The 26,071-nt window shown below is 45.1% G+C and overlaps 2 protein-coding genes across 2 annotated transcripts in view; one reads left to right on the top strand and one right to left on the bottom strand.

Annotated features, from left to right (window-relative positions):
* The window catches only part of LOC110484169 (myosin-IIIb), a 25,607-nt gene extending 12,286 nt beyond the window's left edge, over positions 1-13,321 (bottom strand). Inside the window, exons 1-15 of the mRNA XM_021554629.2 lie at positions 13,190-13,321; positions 13,055-13,120; positions 12,853-12,983; positions 10,047-10,149; positions 7,265-7,367; positions 6,630-6,786; positions 6,234-6,336; positions 5,839-5,967; positions 4,549-4,657; positions 2,986-3,102; positions 2,449-2,549; positions 1,913-1,999; positions 1,673-1,738; positions 1,257-1,370; positions 218-329 (exon numbers count right to left, since the gene is read on the bottom strand). Of these exons, the coding sequence (XP_021410304.2) occupies positions 218-329; positions 1,257-1,370; positions 1,673-1,738; positions 1,913-1,999; positions 2,449-2,549; positions 2,986-3,102; positions 4,549-4,657; positions 5,839-5,967; positions 6,234-6,336; positions 6,630-6,786; positions 7,265-7,367; positions 10,047-10,149; positions 12,853-12,983; positions 13,055-13,120; positions 13,190-13,315 (1,624 nt within the window). The 5' untranslated portion in view covers positions 13,316-13,321. The remainder of the gene's footprint in view (positions 1-217; positions 330-1,256; positions 1,371-1,672; positions 1,739-1,912; positions 2,000-2,448; positions 2,550-2,985; positions 3,103-4,548; positions 4,658-5,838; positions 5,968-6,233; positions 6,337-6,629; positions 6,787-7,264; positions 7,368-10,046; positions 10,150-12,852; positions 12,984-13,054; positions 13,121-13,189) is intronic.
* ARHGEF39 (Rho guanine nucleotide exchange factor 39) lies at positions 12,968-26,071 on the top strand. The gene is made up of 9 exons (XM_021554665.2): positions 12,968-13,009; positions 15,310-15,494; positions 16,415-16,509; positions 16,909-17,029; positions 18,022-18,140; positions 19,811-19,881; positions 21,590-21,718; positions 24,896-25,125; positions 25,979-26,071. Exons 2-9 carry the CDS (start codon positions 15,348-15,350, stop codon positions 26,069-26,071), a joined length of 1,005 nt encoding a protein of 334 aa, XP_021410340.2. The 5' UTR covers positions 12,968-13,009; positions 15,310-15,347.

The following is a 26,071-nucleotide window of genomic DNA, read 5'->3' as shown; positions in this document are numbered from 1 at the left end:
AAAGGCATCTGAGTGGCAGCTAATTCCCTTGCTTTCCAAGGCAGGGAATAAACATGTTGGTCTGACAACTCTGTACATGCCAGCAGCACTACTCCAGGCTGCAGCATTCCCAGAGTCACCCTGGCGCTGCCAGATGTGAAACACGTGAGCCTCATGCCCACACTTAACTCTCGCCAAGATGGGCCCTGGCTCATGATGGATAAGCAGAGGGACTTGCCTGTGAACAGCACACTGAGCAAGGGGGTGACACTGTTGATGAAGAGCCCACGGACGTTGGCTGGCACGGTGTCTCTGTTCTTCTCTAGAAAGCCCCTGGCAGCATATTGTACCTGGGGAAAGGGCAGCAGGTCACTAAGGACAGCAGTGCTCACAGGCTGGCTGTAAAAGCCACTTCCACAGCCTGCTGGGGGCTGACCATGTGTTAAACTGACTCTACTCTGGCTTGCACTAATTCTTTAAACACACCTGCACCCCATTTAAATGCCAGCCCTAAGGAACACAACCATGCGCATACCAGATGCATCAGAACCACGGGAGTGCACCGTTAACACAGAGACATCCACCTTTTATATATTACATGTTAATTTTTGTAATAATGAATCCACAAATAATAATTTAGTCAACAATGCTGAGATTAGATTATTAAACTGCAAGTTACAATGACCTGAATTGTCATATCTTCTCCTGTTCCAAAAATTATCTCCAATCAGTTCAACTTAATGTGGACCAATGCTTTCAATACTGGTGGCAGTAAAGTTACATTCAATAATGCTAAATCTCAAGCTGCTTAGATACCAGTGAATGTGTAAATAACTGCCTCCACCTTCAAAACATTAATTACCCAGCTGTTTACACAGTGTTCCCAGGTGTTTGCAAAAAAATAGTCACTGCTATTGGAACCCAACAGGTAAAGAAAAAGCCTTTAGCCTGTCCTTTGGTGCTGCAGAGTGGACTATAATTTATAAAGTACTGCTTTAGGACTAGAGCCCTAATAGAATGGTGATTAGAAGAATAGCAGATTCTTCTAATGCTCTACCCTTCTGAGAGGTAGCCCCACTTTCCTCAGGGGTCTTGTCTTTCTGTAACTTTGTCATAAATCCCAGAGAATTCTAGGAGGCAATCCATTGGAATACATCACTTCTGTTAATGTCATCCTCAGACCATGCATTCCTTAACATCAAAGCCTTATTTATCAGGCAACACTCCCACCCCCTCCAACATAAACATTCAGCATTCCTCCTGCAAACAGTACATACTTTCCCAGCATAGTGAATGATGCTGAAGCTCAAAACATGGCCTCGGGATGGCTGGAAGTGTAAATTCCCCTTAAAGCTGCTGTTTAGTTTATCCACAAATGTCTTATCAGTTGCCTGCAAGAGAGCAGATATCATAAGCTGCAACAGAGGCCTGGTGAGGACACACAGATTCAAAACAAGGTCTTGGAAGTATCCTTAGGTGTGCAATAGTCTTCTGCTGTATCTCCTTTCTGACTCATCTCGGGGATGACAATGCCACTAGACTGCCTCTGATCTGGATGTCTTGTCTCATAAATCACACATGGGAACATCTCTGTTCAGCCTGCACTCCAACCCAAGAGCTTTCTTTGTAGCCCAGATATTAATTGATGTATTAGCCCCCAGACTATTTTCTCTGCCTCCTCTCTCATGCGTACCTGAGGGAATGCACTCTGCTCATCCAGAAGAGACAGCAGCCCAAGTGGCTTGGCCAAGAGCAGATTCTGCAGGAAAGAAGATGCATGGCACATATGTAAAGCAGTGCAGGACATCCCCTCTCACCCTCACTAGCCTTTGCAGAGGTTCCTCCCAGGTGCATCTCCTCCACATGGTAGGAAGAGCAAGACCTTTCTCTTGGCTGGACAGAGCAATTATATTCTGTCAGTCCTCTCACTCACCAGAATAGGTTCATTATTGTTGAATGTGATGGTCTCCCAAGGCAGCCCTTCTTCCTTATATGCAGCCTGCTCCAGCTGGAAAATGTGCTGAAATAAAGAAAAAAGCAGTTGAAGCACACAGCACACTTGGCTGGGCAAACCCTGAACATCTTCCTTCTTGCCCTGAAAAAGATGAGGTGTGGCACTCTCAGCCACAGCATGAGAGGTCCAAGATGTAGCTGTTGTTCTCCATGGTTCTCTGTAACCCTGGCACTCACTGGTACTGGTGCATAAAGCAGAACACTTCTCAGATTGTAAATGTCCCTATCATTATGACTTTGATTACTGCTTGATCCTTCTACCTCTTCCTTTCCTGTCCCAGTGGCTCCCCTACCCCAGCAGGGAAGGTTGCTGCTCTCTGTCTTGATTCACTATTCACTACTTCTGTCCTTCCAGGCAATAGATATGCTTTTCCACAAGCTCTCCTGCATGTGCCAGGTAGAGCAGTGTTCTGCTTTCTCTATAGGACAAGGTAAGATCACCCCCAGCAGACTTACATGGTTGAAGAAATGCTGCAGCTGCTCATTGGCCAAGTTTATGCAAAGCTGTTCAAAACGATTCACTGCAAAGTTTTCAAACCCAAAAATATCCAAGATCCCTAAAAAAAGGGAAGAAGAGCACACTATGGAGCCTGCAGGCCATCCCTCCAGATTACTGTGTACACCAACACAATTAAATCTCTTATCATACAGGTCTTTTTGTACACGGAAAATGCATCCAGGAGAGACAGCAGTGGCAGCTCTTCCACAGCTTGGAGAGTTAGTTAAAAGAAGACCCACTCCAGCCTGGCTTCTCTGCTAATCCAGAGTGCCCCAGAATTACAGCCTCACAGTTGCTTCAGATCAACTGACTGCTCAGAGCTGAACAAAACCCTATAGACTTCACGCTGCTCACTCATCTCCACCAGGATCACTGTTTTGATAATGCATCCTGGCAGGCAAGCTCTGTGAAACCTCATGTTGTGCCTTGTCCTTCATCGTAGCTGAGGGATGCACATTTGACAACAGAACAGGAGCAAGGCAGGCAGAACTCACCTATCTCCCTCAGCTCCACCTCAGGATCCACGTTCTCAGCCAGCAGCTCATTGATCTTGCAAACAATCCAGCCAAACACTCGGCCATAGGCCACCTTTGCAATGGAGTCCCGAGCATCTGCACAGAGGGGACAACAGCAGCTCACTGACAGGCTTCGCAGGAGAGTGGAGGACATGGCACACAAGCTGGCTCAATGCATTCACCTCTAGTAACAATGCCTATATGAAGCCACTTTAAAGACCAGATAAACACTGGATTGTCCCCATCCTTTGCAAGTGGGAGCTTGTTGCTCTGACTTTTTAAAAGTGTTCAGTTTTGTTTTATAGTTATTTTGAAAGTTTTAAAGTTCTCATAAAACTTCTTTAACCTTCTGATAATGTTTACATAATTCCATTGGAGTTCTCACACATTGTTCATGCAAATAATGATTGTTTTGCATTCTTCTTTGTGGGAGGAGAGAATTGTTGGTTTGACCAGAGTGGTTGGAGAGGTGGCAATTTCATCCTCCAATCCACTGTCACTTTTGGAATTCTATATATTGTGAGGTCAGAAATAAAATTGGCTCTTTTTCTCTCTTTAACTCACCAAGCTTCTGTGTACTCATTTCATGTCCAATAGTGACAGGAACTGTAAAAACAGCTCTTTATTTTAAAAATCTTCACAATCTTTCTACAAGATCAGCCATGCCATACCAGGACATTTTTGAGTCATGCCACCTTTTAGAACATCCAGAGACTTGCTTTCCCTTCTGAAGATACACTAAGTAAGGATCCCCTCACTGCTATAACAAGGGAGAAGCTCCAAATTTTACTTGAAAAACTGGATGGTTCTCTTCCTCCTAGCCCATAGCTGCTAAGATGTTGTAGACAAGAAAAGCACACAATTGATGGAAAGCTTGTTGATATTTTAAGAAGGAGACCAAATTAACATGACTTATGATTACAGATGTATATTTTGTTGTCTAGAGAAATTTGTAAAACAGAACTAGCTAATCCCATTTAATTTTCTCCTTTCATTTATTTGAAGCAATAACTTATCTTTTTAATTATCTTTTAAAGGACTGTAATTTAAATGAACCTTTTGGTACAGATTATTTTTTATTATTTTCTTGTTTTAAGAAAGGGAAAGTAACACCTTGTGCTTGCTATCTTACTCTTTTCACTCCATTCCTACACTGTGAAATCGTTGTTGTTGTGATTGTTTCTCCATCTACTACCTAGAGCTCTGCACACTGTCAGCACTCTGCAGCAGGAGCCTTCCCCTCTTTTGCACAAATACCCAGTTTCTTTCTGGGCTGGACTGAGGCAGAAAGCAAAGCTAATTCCTTGGTTTCTCATTTAATCTCTGCAGTCTCCTGGAGACCAAACAAAAGCAGCATTCATGGCCCTCCATGTCAGTAAGCGACTACACAGATAAACACTGACATACTTCTCTCTGTGTGAGAGGAATGAAGGGGCACAGAAGGACGTCTTTGTTCCCAACAAGCTGCACATGTGTGGGATACCCTTCCATCAAAGCCCAGTCTTTCTAGCCAGCACATCTGCAATTCATTGTGTTTCCTACCTTCTGCCTGCTGCTGGGTGTGAAAACGCTGGATCTGCTCGCCTCGGGTCACTGATGTTGTACAAATCAGGCATTTTAACAGCTCATCTTCCTGGACTCCAAACTGACCCTGGGAAACAGGAAAGAGATGAGCGCAGTCAGTTATACACCCTTGCTCTGCTTGTGGGGATTGTGTCTGGCTGTGTGTAATGGGGTCATGATTCAGGCTCAGGCCTTTGAGCCCACTGTAAGGCAAGTGCTACTGCTGGCACCAGGGTCAGATGTGGGCTCTGATCTGCTCCACCCCGGCAGGGACCAGCCTCACACACCCACTCTGAATCACTTTTCCTTTTGATCTTCCAGTGCTGCCACCTTTCACCTTCTTTGGGAGCCATGCCAGTCCCTCCTGAGCAGTTTAATGACTTGTTGAACAGCACCACACGGAGGTGACTGTGCAGGTGCTGAAGCATCTGAACTTCAGAGTCACAGGAACCCACATGAGAACCAGGAAACAAAGCAAACTCAGACACACGGAACCCCTCAGTGATTTAACAGGAATTCCCCTCCTGTGGGCAAGAGGAGCAAGTTTTCAGAAATAAGATACGAAGAAGTTGGCTGCTGAACAGACATAGGTGGATGTTTCAGGTATTGTGTAGGAGTGAAACAAGCAGAGATGGCAGTGAAACTGAAGAGCAAGGGTACTGGGATTTCAAACAGGTCAAAATGAAAAGAAATAGTAAGAGGAGAAGTATGTTACTTTTTTCTGTCCTGTTTTGTTAACAAAGCAGGATAACTTCTCCATCCCATATAACAAAAATGAAATGGTTCTGGGATATATATACTTCTTAATCTGGGATAATTTAATGCAAAATAATAGAAAGCTTAATTCAAGATAATCAACCAAAAATGACAGCACTGTGGGTGGTATCCTTGGACAAAATTCGATGAAAACACAGAACTAATGTAGTGATATTGAACACCTGAATTTCTCCAAGGCATCATCAAACTCATTTAGTTTTGAAAAGCTTGTGCTTTATGGAGTCAGCAAGGTATATGCTCACGATGCAAGACACTGGTTCTAGACACACAACAAACAGAAGCCGAGACATATCTCTCTGGGTATGAATAGCAGTGAAAACAAATGCTGACATGGGGTCAAACTGTACATTTCCAAAAAAAACCCTTGTTCTTTAGAATCCTTCACATTCTGAGGCAGAAACATCCTCTGGCAGGAACAGCTCCTGCAGTCAAACAGCCAGTGGGGAAGAACATAATACCCATAAGGTTTTGTCAACATTTCTTGTGACTCACCGCTGCAGCCTTCAGCCATCCCTGGGAGGCTTCACTGACCTTCACAGACCCATTGCTCTCCTCAGGCTCAAAGGTCACATTGCCCAGAGACAACACACCAGCCAAGATAGCCTGCATGTCCACTTGTTCCTAAAACACAAAAGAAAGGTGACTGAAAAGTATACGAGCATGTAGCATGTACAACACAGATGACTCGGAAGTTGGAGAGGTTAAAGGAAGAGGTACAGGCAACCTGTGGGAAAAAGCTCTCCACAAAGTCTGGCAGACTCAGGTGGTCTGAAAGTAACATGAAAAATCTAGACAAAGATATAGGTCTGAGCTTCAAGAGAGCAGCTAGAAAGAAACACTGTGCCTGCAGGAAGCACAGATGGAAATGTAACAGCCCCAGGACTAACCTGTTCTTGGAAGCCCACCATGTCAAGGGCATTGCAAACCTCTTGGTATTTGTGCTTCCAGCATTCAGTGACTTCCTGTGTACCAAACTGTCCACTTATGTACCTGAGAAAGTGCATATCCCATAAAAACTGTCACACAATCGGCACCATAACTCAGTTGTCCCCAGTGGGAACAAAGCAGATCACCAGAAGGGGAAATAAACTTTTCCAAGGTAGCGCAGCAGAGACCCCTGACCTCCCAGCTTCCATGATGGTCTGTATCTCTCCATTCAGATCCCGCTCCAGTTTCCACTCACACACAGATAAAACCCCAGGGCAGAAGAAAAAACTCCATTATGCTGTTTTCCCCTTCACCACCCATTACAAAGACTAAAGTAGAGTGTGTCTTTGACGCACCTGTAGAGTGAAGGATCCAATAACCCATACATCTCCTTCTGCTCTGAAGACAGTCCAGCAAACATGTAGTAGAAGATGTGGAAATTCCTCTCCCCAGTATCTTGCTGTACCACCCGTGACTTCTCTAACAGGTACTCACTCAGCTTTGCACCTTGCACTGCACACAAAAAGGTGACAGGGTGGGGAACTTCACTCTGGGGGACATGAAATTGCCTGGGTTGTCCCACATCTCTTCTTTGGTGACAGGAGCAGAGAATTGTCTAAATTCACTTCCTTGTGTGCAAGGCCCTCTAGGCTGCCCAGGACACTGGAAATGGGCTTCTCCATGCTTCCTGTGGTCTTAGAGATTTCTGATCACCTCTTTTAGCAGAAACAAAGGCTTCTGGCATCAGAGAGTATTACTGACATTTACCCTGCACTCTCACCCCCATATCCTTGCTGTACTCCCACTCTGTCCAAATCCAGGCCTGATCCTATCCAACAGTGGTTGCTGTGAGATTTTTACTTAATTGCACACCCTTCCCACAGGGAGGCAGGCACATGCCAAATTTTTACCCTCCACAAGTTTTGGCTACTCAGTCCGCTCCCTCAAGTTCCTGACCACTCCCCAGGCTAGTAATTGTCCTTGACTTTACCTGTATTTTTCTGGAAACGCAGCTGTATGTATTTTCCAAAGCGGCTGCTGTTGTCATTCATCACTGTCTGGGCATTGCCAAAAGCTTCAAGCAATGGATTCACCTAAAACAAGCGAAGAAGCAGAACAATCATTCTTCAGATTATGCAATCCAACCTAACTTACTTGGAAAAATTTATCTTTAGCCTTTGCTAGTCAGAGTTCAGCTGGAAAAGGAACCACTCCATGAATATGGATGAGCACCTATTTTATCTCTGCCTGGATAGAGAAATTCAAGAAGGCAAATATCACAAAGAAAAAGAAGCATGAGATTAATGATGATCAGTACAACTGAACTGATGGGATCTCAGTAAGATCACTGAGACATTTGTTAGAAGGTTGGTCCAAGCTGTTTCCACACAGTATCTGCTATCACTAGATAATTTGAATACTATACAGCAATAATAAACAAAGTCACCAAGCCACTCAGTTAATATGACACCTTAGCTACTGAAATTTGTAGACATAGGGACAGTATATAATAAAGAAATTAACAGAACAATCAGACCAACTTGCTAAGGGTGGTAAAATGAGTTTTCCTATATCCGAGTAAAGAATGCCTGTCAACTGCAAGAATGATGCCTCAGAGTAGAGGCATCAGAGTAGAGGCAGCCTGATGAACAAAGCTTTAAGGTATGACGGTAATTCCTCAAAAGATTAACTCAGTCCTTGTATATAGCTACAGGAACCAAATAAGATGCATATTATTATCATCTCTAGGCTTTCCAAGGGCAGTTTATCTGGGCTGAAGTGAGCTATTTCTAGTGAAGGAACTACAAGCTAGCTCTAGGCACTCTGCTGAGCAAACACAGCTCTCCTGCCTGTGGAACCTGCTCAGGTCAGAAGCAGCCTGGCAATGTGGCCCAAGCCAGCTCTAAGCAGAGACAGCAGGTGTATCATTGCCACGTTCCCACAACCCAGCACAGGCATTCACCTTGGATCCACCATGGATGACACCACACTGAATTAATACACCATTCCAGAGCCCAAAGCACAGCATGGGGCATTGGGTTTATGGGTCAGTGTATTGGTTGCAGGAGGAGCTAAAGCTGTTTTCTGTGAGGAGATGCCAGACACTTTCCCCATGTCCAACAGAGCATTACGAGCCAAGAGAGCCATACAGACCTGCCACTGGCCAAGGCTGAGCCCGCCACTGACAGTGGCAGCGCCTCTAGGATAAAAATTGCTGCACAACCACAGAAGGGAGAGAGGAGAGTGAGGGTGCGTGAGAGGAACAGCTCTGCAGACACAGGGTCAGTGAAGGAGGAGGGGCAGCAGCTGCTCAAGGAGCCAGAGCAGAGATTCCCCTGCAGCCCTTGGTGCAGCCCATGCTGAGGCAGCTGTGCCCCTGCAGCACAGGGAGGTGCAGGGGGAGCAGAGATCCACCTGCAGCCCTGGAGGAACCACACCAGAGCAGGTGGATGTGCCTGAGGGGGCTGTGACCCCACGGGAAGCCCTCCTGGCAGGACCTGTAGCCTGCGGAGAGGAGCCCGTGCTGGAGCAGGTTTGCTGATAGAGGACTTGTGACCCTGCAGGGCCACACTGTAGCACCCCGTTCATGGACTGTACCCTGGAGAGGGGACCCAGACCGGAGCAGTCTGCTCCTGAAGGAGTGCATTATGTCAAGGCAGCCACACTGGAACAGTCTGGTCCTGAAGGACTGCCTCCTGTGGGAGGGACCCCATGCTAGAGGAGGGGAAAAACATGAGGAAGAAGACAGTAGCACAGATAAACTGTAATGAACTGACCTCAGCATCCATCCTCTATCTGCCTGTGCTGCTGGAGGGAAGAAGGTAGAGAGAAACTGGGAATCAAGTTGAGCCTAGGGAGAAGGGAGGAGTTGGGGAAGGTGTTTCAAGATTTGTTCTTATTTCTCATCATCTGACATTAACTGGCAAGAAATTAAATTAACTTTCCCTAAGATGAGCCTCTTTTGTCTGTGATGGTAGTTGCTGAGTGATCTCACAGTCCTTATCTCAACTGACCAGTTTTTGTTATTTTCTTATACCCCTGTCCACTTAAGGAGGGGAAGTGACAGAGTGGCTTGGTGGGCACTGGTTGAAGTTAACCTTCCACAGAGAAAGACCTCTATGTTTCTACAGGGAATCTGAGAAGGAAGACTTTAAAATTAAATAGTCCAAGAACTCACTCTTGTTAATATATCACATGGAAGGTTTAAAGTATCATTTGTTTAAAAAAATATCACAACTCCCTGGGGGAAAATTCAAGTGGAAATATTTCAGACCAAAGAGTCAAATACGTTTCAAAATGAGCTAGCAGAGATATATGAAAAGAGCAAGGATGGCAGTTAGCCAGCTAGCAGGTATGTGCCTGACAGTATAAGTAGCCAAGGATGGGTTACTAAAAGGTGTGCGAATTCTTCATCTCTCTGTATCATTAAATCAAGGTCTCATTTTTCTAATGAAAGTCCTTGTTCTACCTCAAACAGGAAATGATTTAGAAAAATGTAACCAATATCTTGTAAAAGAGAACATGATAAATGATTGCAATAGTTTTTTTTCTAATTTAAAAATCATCTCCAGAAAACGGAATTACTCACATACTAACCCTTCTAATTTGTGGCCAGCTATCTCACCATTCTTATCCACTATTTTCTTATGTATCTTATGTGTGGCTCCCTGATTTCCAGTGGTGATTCATCAGCAGGCTTCCTAAGCCTAATCCAAGTTGTCTTGCAGCAGTGTTGCTTCTGCACCTTCAAGCACCACCCTGCAGTGACCTACCTGAAGTATCTGCTGCTCCAGCTGTGAGTTACCTTTGCATAGGTTCATTATGTGCTGCAACAACAACTTCGTACTTTCTGTTTTCCCAGCACCACTCTCTCCACTGCCAAGAAAAAGCAAAAGAAATTCCATCAACCACGTAAGTATAGTTGTTCTGCCCCTTATGGCTCAAGTGCTCCATCACTTGAGAGTGCTTTGCAAGAGTTTCACAATTTTTTCAGCAAAATCACCTGTATGAGTAAAAACTTACATGACACAGATTTACACATGAATCATGTGGTTCTGTTCCTTCATCAGGGAACTTTTCCCCCTGTGCAAGGGCATACAGACATACCCCATGCTGTCACTTCTGAATGGGATGTATCAGACAGACCATTTGCTCTGTTTCAAAAGCCATCTGGTATATCAACTCCCTTGCATATGCTGGAGCCAATAACTTCCTTTTTCTTCAGAGAAATATGCCCTGTCTACATCACATGTACACCTGGATACTGATCATGAGATGCTGTGGCAGTATCAGATCTCAGATGTTTCACACATCCATGTGCCAGACAGCTGGGAATGCAGGTGCAGAGCTGCCCACACTCCCACAGTGCTAGCAGTGCACATCACTGTGCTGTCACACATCCACAGCGCCTCTGCCTCCAAGTCAAACAACCAGCTCTTAGAAAGTGCAATTTCCCCTGTCCTGGGAGAGGGACTGTACAATCAGTGAGACAACACGTCCTTAACTGACAACATGACGCCAGCTGAGAACTTCAGCATGTGCATGGAAAAAAAAATAAATGCAGGAAATACTGGAGGTATCCTTGAGGGCAGGTCCTCATTTCCTTTGAGCTGACCTTTGAGCGTGTGGTGTGGCTTTACTGCTGTGTAGCTGCCATTGGCTCTGCACTTGGTATCAAGTATGTGTCATGGGTGGCTAAAAGCCTCAAGTATTACAGCAGGTCCCTGATCTCAAGCACAGGTCAGACCAGCACCATTCAAATACATACCAACAAAATAGGATCATTTTGCCAGTTGAGAACATGCCATCCAGTGCCCCTACTCAGTATGTCAGGTTTATTTTCATTTTTCTGTAACTTTCCTCCTCCACCAAAAAAACCCCCAAAAACCAACCAACCAAACAAAAAACAAACAAACAAACAAAAACAAACAAAAAAAACACCAACCCCAACAACACTTCCATGGTTCAAGCTTGACCTTAGACCCTCTAACAAGCACAACACCTTCACAAGGCCTTCACAGGCCTTCACAGCAGGTGTGCAACTGCCCCCAGCTCTGAAGAAATGCTAAGTCATCTTCAGGCGACCCAAGTGCTGTATTGCAGCACATGCAGGCTACAACTAATGTCCTTTGCGACTGGGAAGGCAAGAGAAGACAGTAGAATTTGTGGCTGAAGACAATTTGGTAGCAATGAACACTTATGATCTGGCAGCAACTGCTTCATCCAACATCACCTCTGAAGAACGCGATCCAGACCTCCGACACTCAGTTGGAGACACCAAAGAGACCACCAGAAACAGATCCTGGTGTGTCCCTGTGCTGTTGTGAACTGTGGTCTAACAGAAGTGACCTTGTCTTCCCTGTTCACTCCAACTGTGCTCATGTAGGAAAATCTGTTAATTAGTGTTTCACCACCCATGGAGTGGAAAACCACAAATTTCCTGTGACAGTAACACACAGACTAGGTATAGGAGTATATCAGACTCATCTCTGAACTGCTGGCAGAAAACAACCAGACTGCTGACCACTTCACAGATTCTTATGGGTTACTCTTTCTTCTACCTCCCAAGACAAATATAATGACTGTTCTCTACCCCCCAAAGCCCCACCAGCAGCGCCTCTTGGCTGACCCCATGGCCACCACTTCTTGAGGGCACTTCACATAAGCACAGGCACTAATCGCCTGAAGGCACAGAAATGAGTGACCCTCAAAGTCAGCTACCAGTCCCAGCAAAACACCCAGCAGTGATTCAGCAGTTGACTTCCACACTATGTAGACCAAAAGTATTGATAAAATGATCAGGCAAATATAAAGGAGCATTAAAGCAAACAAGTTAGCAAGTAGCATTTTAACTGAGACGATATTTAAACTGTTCTCTACAACACCCAGCTGTAGAGAAGAGGCAGTTAATGTTTCAAGGCTTTCTCCTTGCTGTTCAGTGCTTTCTCTACTAAATGATGCTACCTGCTGTGCTGTAGAGTTCCAGCAGAAGAATGACGAAAATGGAGTAAAATGTTTGTGGTACTTATAGGTTCTTTGAAAGAACCACTTTCCCCTGACTTCTAGAGCACAGAACTGCCCATAACTTTAAGATACACCCCAACCAGATTCCCAAAGGTCTTAGAGCAGAAAAGCATAGTTTAATACTTCCTGCTCTTCAGTTACACTTGGGAAGCTCCACTTTGTGAAAACTGGTTCCTTCCATTATCATCCTTCCAACTTTTACTACAGCTTTTACCATAGCATTTGTATTGCCAGAGCAGAGCTGTATTCCCAGAGCTGGATTCCAATGGCTGGTTCCCCACCAGAAGTGAACCTGGCATCTTTAGTGTTGTAAAGACTGCTGGCTGAGCTGCTCCAGGAAAGCCAGTTTTGCCTGCCCACATATTCTCACGACGTGCCCGCTAAATTGTCTCAAAAGCAGCTGGGATGAAGGATGTGTTGCCAGCGCAAATAGATTTTGACTCACCGACAGAACCGGAGAAAAGCTTCACCCGCACCTCGGGCGGGGGGATGCCAGCGGGAGCTCGCGGGCCGCCCCGGCCCCCGCCGGCCCCGGGACCCCCGGCCGCCGCTCACCTGATGAGGATGCACTGGTTGCGGGGTCCGCCGCCCCCGCGGCCCAGCATGGCGTGGTAGGCGCGGCTGGCCACGGCGAAAATGTGGGGCGGCAGCGCGTCGGTCTGAAGGCGGCGGTACCGCTCGGAGACCTGCGGGGAAGCGGCAGCGGAGAGGGGTGAGCGGCCGGGGGCGGCGGGGCGCGGCGGGGCGCGGCGCTCACCTCCCTCCCGTAGAGCGGCAGCGGCTGGAAGGGGTTCATGGCGACCAGGATGTCTCCGATGTCGGTCTGTGGGGACGGGACAGCCGGTCAGCCGAGCGCCCTCCGCCGCCCCCCGCCCCGGCCCCCGGCACTCACGTAGATGTGCTGCTGCAGGAAGCGCTCCCGCAGCCCGGCCAGCAGCGCCGCCTCGTCCAGCTCGGCCAGCGCCGCCAGGTCCCCGGCCGCACCGGGCTGCGGGCCACGCTGCCCCAGCGGCACCATCCTCGCCCTGCCCTGCCCGGCCCGGCCCGGCCCGGCCCGGCCCGGCTCGCCCGGCCGCGCTCCGCCCCGCCCCGCCCGGGACCGCCCGCCGGGGCGGGGCCGCCGTTTGAACGCGGGCGGCGGCGAGACCGGCAGGTAACGGGCGGCGGGGCGGCGGGGACCCGGGACGGGACCCGGGACGGGACCCGGGACGGGAACCGGGACGGGACCACCACGTCCGGGACCACCACGTCCGGGACCACCACGTCCGGGACCGGGACCGGCGCCGGGTCCCGTCCCGATCTCCACCCGTGGAAAGGTCCTGGGCGGGATGAAGCCCTGAGCAGCCCAGCCTTACTTTGGTGGTAGCCTCGCTTTGGGCGCCAGGCTCAGCTGCATGACCCGTAAAAATCCCTTTGGCTAAATTAGTCCACCAAGTATTTCCTCAATCCATGTCACAGTCAGAGAAAAACATTTGGTTAAAGTCTAATAAATGTTTTGCAGTGTGCTCATGTGATTTTTGATTTTTTTTTTTTTTTTACTGGAAACGTTTATTTAAAACGTATTTTATTAAAAAAGAAAAAACAAATCAACAAAACAGAACCCTGATAATGAGTAAAATGCTTCAGTTTTGGTCAAGAAAAGCTCTCTGTTCAATCCTGCAAGACTTTTAACATATCTTTTCTTAGCTGCTGAAAAATATAATACCCTTAGTTTTGACTGATCCAAACTACACTTTTAGTACCCTACAGCACAGGTGAATTGAAGTAAGGCTAGGTTCATGTTTTACTTCCGGTATTAACTGCTGCAACATTTACTCCTTTACTCCTCAGGGTGGCTGAGGATTGGCTGTGGGCTCCAGAATTTCTCCCTTTCCCTTCCCCTTTCTCTTACCTCACAGTGTGGGATGTGCAGCCATGTGGCCCTTGGAGCTGACCCATCATGTGTTTGCGCTCCTGAGACACCAAGAGAGGCTGTGCAATAAGGAGATTTTTTGCGGGTACTCAAAATTTAGAAATGTTGAAGGGGATGATGCTCATGGTGCATTCTAAGTAGTAGAGGCTGTTTAGTGATCTTTGAATGTGAGCTGGGGAGAAACAAGCTGGAGCAGTTCTGTCACTTGTAGGTGGAGTATTTTCTAGTGTACCCACAGGCTGCAGACAGTCTCACCCTGCAGAACTTACACAGAATATTGTGCAATAATGGGAGTGTTAGAATTTCTTTATGTGAGCAGTAGATGGTCAAACCTGGTATAATTTGTTTGTTTTAATTATTATGTGTTAAAAAAAAATAGTCTGCGTTTTAGTCCATTACTGGTGAGTACTTTGCAACTGCACTTGAATATAATCATGGAATGGTTTGGGTTGGAAGGACCCTTAAACACTGACTCCTTCCAACAGCCCTGCAAAGCCCAAGGACACCTCCCACAGACAGGGTGGTTCAGGGCCCCATCCAGTCTGGCCTTGAACACTTCTGGGCTAACGATAAGCTTAAGGTGGTGTTCCCTGCAGTGCTGCCTCTCCATCCACGCCAGGTCTGACTAAGAAGTGGTCTTGGCTAGGCTTGTGGTTGTGCTGCAAATGAATATGAGGGCAAGCTCTGGAGAAGCTGCTGCTACTCTGCAAGACAAATCTAGTTATTTTCTACTCCTATCCACAGTACCTCTTCCACCCACAAACTTGCTAGAGTTTAGCAAGAATTTCACACAAAGAATGGGGAGGACAAAACACAGGAAGCAGTGGTTTGCATGTGGGATTTTGCACTGAAATTTGCTTATAGATGAATCATCATGTACCACTATTGCTTTCACAGCCTGGTCTCTCTAATGGAGTTTCTCTGTTTGAATGCAGGGCCCCTGTGCCGACAGAAGGGAATGCAGAAGGAAACTGTTAATAATGGTTGCTGGCAACTGGCTGCTCTTATTTCCTAGGAAAGTGTTGAGTTTTTAGCTCAGAATCCTACATTGCAATGCAGGTTATTCTTTTGATGTGTGTCCATCTTGCTTGGCTCTCCAGGATCCTCTACCTCCCTGTATATCAACCCTGACTCTGCCATGAGTGCCTCATCCCTGCCATTTGTGGTTGGAGCAAACACTGTGGAAGACCAGCGGGCTCGCTGGGAGAGAAAGCGCAGCAGGACAGCCAAGGAACTGCTGGAGACAGAACACAAATACCTTGAGCAGCTGGATTTGGTGCTCACAGTGAGTATTTCTGCCCCTTCTGATATGTGAGTGTCTTCAGACAGCACATACTTTTTCGTGTTGCCGTGGGGAAGGGTCAAGAGCAAGACTGTGGTGCGTCCCTGTTGTCTGGGACACCTGCTGTGGCTGAAGGAGTTTTTTGTTATTTTTCTTTTACCTCCTCTGTAATATTCAATAGCTCATGTGTTTGGCTTTTTGGCCTTGGTCTGTACACAGACATAAATCTTTTAAGTTTTGATTGAATAGGGTGCTCGCCCTAAGATGCCTGAAATGTATGAACTGTAGGAACACAGACAAGAAAAAGTTTATGAACAAGATGGTGAAAAACAGATGCATTGGAGGATACTGAAATAGACTCTTCTTAGTGCTGTAGTACTGTTCCATGTGTTTGCAGTTATGGTTAGAGCTACAAGTAAGGCTTACATCTGATGGTGGATATCTTAGGTAGACAGTCACAGTATTTGATATCTTTCCAAGCCAAAGGGGTCAGGCTGTGACTTCTGGCTTCTGCTGTGTGCCACAAGTGGCCTTTGAGTGACCTCAGAGGCTAATAACCTTTGCAGCCTTCCAGTACTTGAAGGGGGCTTATAAAAAAGAGGGAGGGTGACTTTTTACACAGGCACATAGTGATAGGACAGGGAAGAATGGTTTTAAACTGGAAGACAGTAGGTTTAGATTAGATGTTGGGGAGAAGTTACGTACTGTGAGGGTGGTGAGGCACTGGCACAAGTGGCGCAGGGAAGCTGTGGATGCCCCATCCCTGGAAGTGACTGGCCAGGTTGGATGGGGCTTGGAAGGTGTCTCTGTCCGGGTTTGAACTAGATGGTCTTTAAGATCCTTTTCAATCCAAACCATTGAGTGATTCTGTGATGATTTGTGAATGCTACCTGTTTGAATATTTTTTTTTTTTCCCTGCTTAGTACTTTGTGACAATTTTAAAGGCCAAAGGGACACTGAAACCTGCTGTGTTGGAAACTATATTTGGACCCCTGGAGTCCTTATATTCAGCCAGCCAGTAAGTGAACACAGGATGCAATTCCTGTAATTATATTGGGAGGACTCAATGTTGATGGGAAAGTAAGATTTGGGGAAATAAGGCTAACACCTTGTAAAACAGGCATTCACTTCTAGCACCACTAGCCTTGGTGGCATTTGGAGGTATCCCCAGGAAACTCCTGATCTGTATCACATATCTGGGTAGCCAGTTACTGGACAGGGGTTTAAGCTCAGTAAGTCTGTTCCACGGGGTGTTCTGTGGCTTACTCTCTGACCTCCAAGCACAAATTTGTCATAGAAACAGGATATGAGGTGGAGAATGGTAAAGGCAGGCCAGCAAATGAAGGAATCAGATTGACCTGTAAAAATGCCATCAGTAACATATTCTTCACAAGCTATCTCTGCTCCTTGTGCACAGTCTTCTGTCACTTCACCTGGAGAAAGGGAATCTGGGACCAGGACTGGAACATTTTTGTCAGAGTCTGGATCTTTATGGCCACTATGCTGAGAATTTGGAACAGGCAAATAAAACATTAAAGGTAAGTATGTACTTTAGTCTTCATATGGTTTCTCTTTTCCCATTCTGTGATACTGCCACATCTTTCCATTTGTCTCCTGTTTCTGGAGAGGTCAGTGTTCTTACTTCTTCTGGCCTGATGAAATTCAGGCTTTCTTCCACAATAAAGTGGTGAAAACTTCTCTAGTTATTTAGAGCTTCAAATTTCTGATGCCTTTTCAGGTGTTTGTGTATATGTGTGCATATGGTAAGCATTGCTTTCTCAAACAGTGTTCTGTATTTACTCCCACTCCTTCCTAACTGGCAAGTCTAGAGAGTTTCCAGGCTTTCACTATGATACAGTGATCTCTTTCTAGGAATTTTCAGGTCTCCTATCTTTCCCACTACCACCATCAGTATCCTACTAGTGGGATTTCCTTTTCCTTAGCAGTTTTTTTCCTTTGTTGAAGACCATTTTTTCCTTCCCACTTATGTCTTCAAATGCAACATGTTTTCAAGAAATTTCTCCAGAACATATATTTATTCTGAAGTCCTGAGAGCTGTATCTGAAATTTAAACCACTCAGCTCCCAGTTTTGTCAGTGTTTGTTCCCAGATGCAGAATGGACTTAGATGTTTCCCTCCTCTTGAATTTGCATGGATGTATTCATGCTTTTGGTTTTCCAAGAGAAAAAGCCATTTTGGATACTTGTCTTAAGGTGATGAGAATGCAGATCTGCATTGCTTTTTCTTGAAAGAAATGGCAAAAAGCCACAAGTACACTCCTTGTTTTCCTAACTGAGTCAACCTTCTCTTTTTCATTAATATCAAGTATGGAGGGGAGATATCACTTCCATTACCCACTGAAATGAATGATCAGGAGAAAGGGAATGGCTTACCCAAAGCCACAAAAGAAGTTGATGTTTGCGGGACTGGAGTCCTAAACTCTAAGTTGAAGTGTTCTAAGCTCTGTTACAGGCTAGGGCACATAGCTTTGAGACTACAGAAAGACTAAATCCCTTTTTTCTGCACACAGGAGCAAATGAGGAAAAATAAGTCATTCCGGCGGTTTAAGAAACTCCAGGAGACTCGACCTCAGTTTCAAGGGAGGGAGCTAGAGGACCTGCTTCCTTTGCCCCTGCAGAGGCTGCACCAGTAAGTAAGAAATTGTGTCTTCAACGGATTAGCATATGAAGGGAAAAAGGAATGCATTACTATCTTTGTTGCTATGAAAGGGAGAGTTGCTTATTGTGTCTCAAAATCAGAGCACAGAGACAGCAATGAAACAGACCCAAGAATGTGCCTTGTAAGGTGGAAGCAGTGTACATGGATGGGAGATGATGCAGTAAGGCAGTTGTGCTTAGCCCTGGCTCCTTCCTCTAGCTCTTGGGTAGAATTGGAGGCTTTCTGCTGTCTCAGTAAGCTACATAAGTTTGGTTCTGAATGAAAGCAAGCTGACTGACATGCTGCAGAAGTGTTGGTCACTGCCAGTGATGCTTTTGCTCCATTTTTATGTAGATTGCTGACCTGGAGCATTGTGACTATTGTAGATGGCTCTTTTTGGAGAGAAATTAGATTAATGAAGGAGAGCTTTTCTTTCCTCTCTGGTTATCAAGACTGTATCACATTTGTCTGAGCCTGGACAGATCCACTCAGGATCACTGCATCTCCCTCTTGAGGCACCAAGCCTTCCAGTCTTCAAGAAATGTTTAGACAACCTCATTGGACACATGTGATTTTTAGGGTTGTCTTGAAAATGCAGAGGCATTAATTGGACTTTGAGGGTCCTTGTGGATGCCTTTCAGCTCAGGATATTCCATGATCATCTCCCCTTTGAGGAGGCAAACTGACTGCCTGAGGAGAGTGCTGCATGCACTCATGGGCAGCCCTTTCTTGGAGAGGGTATATGGGTAATAAAGGTGCTTTTCTGGGAACCTAGAGTCTGCTACTATAGATGCAGTAGCTGTTTTTCAGTCATGGTCTTATCTACACTAAAGCAAATTTGAGAGATTGAGCACCTCTTTTCTTTGAAAATAACTTGGAGAGATCATACCACAGTCTTTCATGTAACTTTATGTAATGGTTTTAATCAGCTTGGCAGAAGTAAACATTAAGCTGATTGGTGGGTTTTTACTGTAATTCTTTGGGCAATTCTTTTAAATTTGCAGAACAGCAGTATATTTGTTGCAGTCCAACTATTTGGAGAAATGTGAGCTTTTTGATAGAAAGTCTAATTTTTTAATTAATCAATTCTATCATGTTCAAATTTCTTTAAAACTTTTTTAACGTATCCACTAGCTCATATGAGTTCTGCCGGTTTGTGAATCTGTGAAGTTCCTTCTGTTTGACATTACTAGAGAAAGCATTTGCAGAGATCTTATCCTCTCCAGTGAAGACTGAAAAGGAAAGAAGAAAAAGGCAGGCCCTAATTCTTATAGAAGTGCCTGTATTTTCTTGTGTGGGCAGGAAACATGGTATGAATACCACCATTCATACACTATTAAAATAGATAGTTCAAAGAGAAATTTGTTGCTTATTGAAGGCAATAACAAAACATGTGAATACTGAGACAGCCTCATGATCTTAAGTGATTTGTGAGTCTGCTTCTATTGGATACCCAGGAAAAGCCAAAGGTTTGCAGATGTACAAAATACTTGAGTTATTTTAGTTGAGACATTTGATGATAAAATGGATGAATGAAGTGGGACCAAAACTGTTTGGTTAGGCTTACTCTCTCTCTGGCTGAGTGCGTGCTGTTACTAACAGGAGCTGCTGCTGCTGTTCCTGGTATCTTGTTGTGAATTAAACTGCTCTCTCCATCTCAGGTACAAGCATTTCTTCAGAGACCTGCTGGAGAACACCAGCCCAGACACTGCTGAGTACCAGAAACTTGCAAGTAAATGCTGGCACTTTGATCAATGATACACTCCTTGCTAAGAATATTTTGACTCCCACCTACTGCCTGGTTCCAAAGGAAAAGAATCTTCCTCTCTCTGGAGTGTCCCTGAGAACATGTTAGGAATAAAAATACAAAATAACTGCCTGTGAAAATGGCCTAATATTTAGATTGGAGAAATGGCAGCAGCTCTGATTTTTTTTTAAACTCTGCTGATTATGAGGCACTGGAACACTGGTAGCTCAAAGAATTTGTTGATGCCCAATTCCTGATAGAGTTCAAGGCTAGGCTGGATATGGTTCTGAGCAATGTGATGTATTTGAAGATGTCTCTGCCCATGACAGGTGGGTTAGAACAAGATGATCTACAAGGTTCCCTCCAACCCAAACCATTTTCTGACTCTCTTGGTCACATGCCTCAATTTTTTAAGTTAATTAATGTCCTTCATGCTATATCCAGTCACTAGAGATGTTCAGGCTCTCATATAAGGGTAGTGCCATTTAATATCTTTATTAATGATCTGGATAAGGTAATTGAGAGCACCCTCAGCCAGTTTGCAGACAGCACCAAGTTGTGTGTGAGTGCTGATCTGCTGGAGGGCAGGAAGGCTCTGCAGAAGGATCTGCACAGGCTGGACCCACGGGCCAGGGCCAATTGTGTGAGGTTCAACAAGGCCAAGTGTGGACTCCTGTCCCTGGGTCACAACAACCCCTGGCAGTGCCACAGGCTGGGACAGAGTGGCTGGAAAGTTGCAGGGAGGAAAAGGCCCTGGGGGTGCTGACCCACAGCAGCTGAACATGGGCCAGTGTGTGCCCAGGTGGCCAAGATGGCCAAGGACATCCTGATTGGATCAGTAATAATGTGGCCAGCAGGACCAGGGAAGTAATTGTTCCTCTGTGCTCAGCATGAGTGAGGCCCCACCTCAAATCCCATGTCCAGTTTTGAGCCTTTCAGGAGAGACACTGAGGTGTTGGAACAAGTCCAGAGAAGGGCAGTGGAGCTGGAGAAGGGTCCGAAGCACAAGTATTGTGAAATGTGGCTGAGGGAGGAAGGGGTGTTTAGTCTGGAGAAAAGGGGTGACCTGATCACTCTCTACAAGTACCTGAAAGGAGGTTGTGGCCAGCTGGGGATTGGCCTCTTTTCCCAGGTAACAAGCAACGGGATGATGGAAATGACCTTGAGCTGTGCTAGGGGAAGTTCAGAATGGACACTGGGAAGCGTTTGTTAATAGAAAATGTTGTTAAACCCTGGAATGGACTGCCCAGGGAAGTGGTAGGGTCACCATCCCTGAAAATGTTCAAGAAATGACAGTCAGTGCCATGGTCTACTTGACAAGGTGGTGTTCATTCCTAGGTTAACTCAGTGATCTCACTAGTCTTTTCCAATCTAAATGATTCTGTGTTTTTTATAAGTAGTTAACACCACTTGTGGGGCATTTTCCTTTTTTTGCTTCCAAATGCAGGAAATTATTCCCCTCTCTGACGTTTCATTGGCAAATGTTTTCTAGAACTGTAGACTCGTTAATTGGAAAGAGGCCTCTGGAGGTGATCTAGTCCAATCTCTCACAGAAATTTCTGAATAAAGCTGTTGTTGATACTTGGTTTAAAACTTTTCTTCTTAATTTCATATTGTCTTTTCTTAGCAGGATGTATAAGGTGAAATACGCATGCATTTGTGATAACTTCAGAGTATGCTGCTATAATTTCAGAGACTGTGAAATCTATTTGTGAAGTATCTCACTGGGTCCAAGACATCTTTGATAAGAGAGAGAACTCCTTGCAGCTACTTCGGGTTCAGAAATTGCTCAAAGGACAAAAGACACAGGTTTTGACTTCAGGTGGGTCTTACTGACCACTCTATTTATCTTCTGCCATGCTGAGATACCTGTACATATGCTCTCCTTCATCTCTGACTCAACTCACATTAACAAGTTTTCCCTTTCTGCCCAAATTCCACAGTTAGGTGGTAAAGGACTATGACTAGTAATGCAAGAACTCTTTTATTTTTAATTAAGAATTTTTGAGTAAGGATAAGCTACAGCTTAATTGCCTGACATTCAGATAGGAGAAGCTGATGACATGTGGTTAGAAAGTTAGGAATCCAATAAAATCAGGAGTGCAAGTCCTGGATGGTAATGAAAGAGAGACACTAAATTCTTTTGGAAGAGTGTAAGCAGTGGCATTATCCCTACTCCATTGCAGGAACCATAGATGCCTGAGTATCAAGGGCACTAGAACTGTGTTGTTGTTTACTTTAAAGCTACAAGATTAATGGCATTCTGCTCACACCCTTCATATGAAGAATTTTCTTTGCATGGTTAAACTGAGCCAAAAATCACTGTATTTGTGTTGATTCTTGAGATAGATATAGCCACAGTCACTGGCATGTAAGAGCATTTCAATTGATAGGTCTCTTACACAACTGGGTGCTCTCCATGCCCAGACCACACTCTGAGCTATGTAGGAAATATTGTGAGAAATGTGCCCAGTCTGGGCAATTATGAAATGGTCATTTGGGGTTTCACCTGTAGCCTGCACTCAACTCTGCTGTTGCAGAGGTTATCCAGGCACAGTGCTGCAGCTGAACAGGATGCCTTATGATATAGAATGTCCCTTTGGGGATTTCCGATCAGCTGTTCCAGCTGTGAGCACTCCTATGTTCATGTGCACTCCCAACGTCCTCAGTTGTGGCTTGAGGAGGATGAAACATCTTTATACTGAGCAGTGCCTACACAGAAATGAACAAAAGATCCCTGTGTTGTCAATGGTGTTTTCAGTGCAAAACCAAAACAGCCACTATGGGAAAAAGTACCTCTATCCTAGCCAAACCAGCATAAGTACAACAAAGATTACTTATCAGAGGCTGTTTTCAAAGGGAATTTGTCAATGGGCAAATCAATTTACAATTCTCTTTCCTGTTCTTAGAATCTTTTTGGTGCTGCCAGGTGAAAGGGAGCTAACACAGGTATACTCTGTTTACACTGAGCAGAAGCATGTTGTTGGGGTGCCTGGGCAAATTTGGGGTAGTGTGTAAGTAAAAAGGTCAAACAGTTATCCTGATTAATGTTAGAACTAATAGGATAACACCACAAAAATAAACTAACACCCCAAAACAGTATAACTAGACTAGAGATGGCTATTGTTTCAAAGTGTTTGGTCCCCCAATTATTTTGGTCTCTGAAAATTCTGAGACACAGTAGGATGAGTGTTGAGGGTCACTAAAGGGATTTCCATAATCTAAGACAGAGAATTCTTGTAGAAATGTTTTTCCACTGGCTGCAGTTACATAGTTATCATTGGATATGAGAAGCACAAATGTAAGAGGCAACTGGGGCTTGCTTGCTTTGACCCAGCTTTCCAAAAACAAGATAGCTTTTGCAGGACAGTCAAGATTGTGTGCTATTGCCAGGAAGGAACAGGAGAGAAAACAATGCTGTAGATTCAGAACAAAGCAGGGGTGTTGGAGATGGGTCTCTCACACTTGCCAGTGTCTCTGAGATGTCCTGTTCCCAGTGCGGAGACCCTGCTTTTCTTGCTGCCTTCCATATTCAGGACAAATATAGAATCAGCCAGAACTGCCTCCTTAACTGAGAACATTGTTCTGTTACCCAGAGCTTCCCCTGGGATATTTTTCTTGCCCTTCTTTCATAACAATTTCCTAGAACTTGTACACCTGGGAATCCTGGACATAGATCTATATTGCAAAACTTCCAATCCAGTGTGTGTCAGATTGTATGCCTGTGAGTCTGATCACAGCACAGCCTGAGGGAAACAGATCCCAGCCCAGCCCCATGCTTCTGACACCTTCCTCCCATTTGTTTTTTTAAACCTGGATTGATTCCTGCACCTCACCTTCTCTGCCTCAGTTTCTTATTCAGGTAAGAGGAGTGGTTCCAGTGGAATAAGCAAAGCAGGAATTCACTCACTTCTTTGTTTGGTGACTATAGCATTCTAGTAAGACACAATCTACAATGAAAACACTGTGTTTTTATTCAAAAATGTATTTATAGCTCATGCAGAAGCTAAGGCATGAAATTCCCTGAGAGATGTTTCCTAAACGTGATCAGGTGGCAATACATTGTTATGGCTTTACATTTTTATAGATAACCTTACTGGCGGGTGTCCTCATAAATCCCATGAGTTCATGGCTAACTTCCACAATAATCTTAGAAGTCCTGCTTTATTTATTTAATCCTTTTTTTTACATTGCTGCTCACAGCTAGGCTTATCAAATTGTTTTGATTATTTCCCTCCTGCTTTCTTTTGTTCTTGTTTTATCACAATTAATTTCACAGGTGGATGACACTGGATTCTTCTTCAAGAGAGGTTGATAAGGTTGCCTATTCAGACCTTCCTCATTTTTTATCTCCTTTCATGCCTTCTATTTAGAACAGAGAGAACTCCCTTGTTTTGTAATCTGCAATCTGCATTCTCTTGGCTACTGTAGGTCTGTATGTAGTTAGATGACCTGTGAAATATGATTTTGTTTTATTTTTGGTAGGTTTTTTGAGCTTTTTTTTTAATTAGCACACACAAACAAAACAAGGAGAAAATTATAATTGTTCAAAGCTGAAGCTAGTTTCTATTATACCACTAATGACAAACAACTGGACAACACAACTTGAGATAGTTCATGTGTTTTCTGAAGGCTTATGTTAATTTAAAGGTATGCATAACATTGTCAAACAGTGATTTTGTTCTGATCACTTTAAACAAACTTGCACATGATAATATATGCTTAATTAAAATAGCAGATGTATAACAACTTCAGCTGCTCCTGATACACCAAACGTTTTAGGCTGGTTACAGCTTCTGCACGGGTGCTCTCCGTGCTGGTGGGCCGGACCCAGCTGACATCCAGTGCCTTCTAGTGGCTGGAATTGATGTAGAACACGGCAACCTACAAGGGTGGCTCACCCAGTATTCCTGTTTTATCTCATTACATCTTTTACTCTTTATTCCTGCCCACCCTCCCTCAGATCTCACAGCTGTCTCTGTTTCCCCGGCATGCCCAGGGCGCTGGTATATCCGGGAAGGCTGGCTTTCAGTGGTGCCTGCAAAGGGAGAAGAACTGAAGCGCAGGATGTTCTTCCTGTTCTCTGATATCCTCATTGCAGCGAAGCCCTGCCACCCACTGCACCTGCTGAACTCCAACAAACTGTCCTGCCGGGCTGTCTATCCACTCCACCAGTGCTCGGTGGATAAAGTGTTCGGCCACACGTGGAGCCAGGGAGGGCTCCTCAGTGTAAGTCTTCCCACCTGTGCCAGGCAGAAGTGCCAGTGGAGTCAGGCCTGTAAGCAGGCCTCCAGCTGTCTCAGCAGCAGAGGGACCGAAATGATGACAGTGGTGAAAAAATACAGTGAGCAAGTCTGAGTTAGGACAACCCTGCCTTTCTTGAGTGGTGCAGGTACTTTTCCTTTCACGGTGTGGAGCCTCCTGCACACTCTGGGGTTACAGGCTGCTGGTTGCTTCACTTAGCTCAGGTAAGGAGGCTCCACTAGGACTCTGACATGTCCTCATCAGAGCCACAGTTTTGGGGGCAGCCCCACACTCATGTGACAATGAATTACACTGATTACATGTAGAAAAACAGAATGAAAAAGATGTGGATGTTATTGCAACAGATGATGTGCATGTAACTTCCTGAGGGCTGCAGATTCCTTGACAGGGACCAGAGTCTTCTGTAGGGGTTTCAAGGTCAGGTCTTCCAAGGCTTCACCTGTGGCTGTGTTAGCTTTTTTCTTGTGAGCTATGACAAAGAAAGTCTTTGAGCAAGCTGTGACCTGTAGATGATTGTAGTGGAAGAACACCATGAGACATGGAATATGGTAGAAAACTGGATGAGCTGCTGAGAATCCTAATTGCTGACCTCCAAACAGGTCAGAACGAGCTGTCAACTTTGACTGGAAACCATGGACTAGACTGGCACTTGTTCTGTACTGTACAGTCTCTGGCTTCACTCAATATCAACACTAAATTTCTCTGTGTGGGAAGGATAAAAATTAGCATGCAGGGACTGAATTCAGTGGTGATGATTTTCCTTTTACTACAGTTACTGATTTTGCAAGGAATGCCAGAGATTCTGCTTGTCTTTCAGCTTTCCTTCCCACACAAGACACTGCTGTTGATGTCCTGCAACCAACAAGAGATCAATGACTGGTACCGGAGTCTCACAGCTGCAGTCAGGTAA

The sequence above is a fragment of the Lonchura striata genome, chromosome Z (assembly GCF_046129695.1).
Source record: "Lonchura striata isolate bLonStr1 chromosome Z, bLonStr1.mat, whole genome shotgun sequence".
In the NCBI taxonomy this organism is placed as follows: Eukaryota; Metazoa; Chordata; class Aves; order Passeriformes; family Estrildidae; genus Lonchura; species Lonchura striata.
This window is presented reverse-complemented; position numbering and strand designations above follow the sequence as displayed.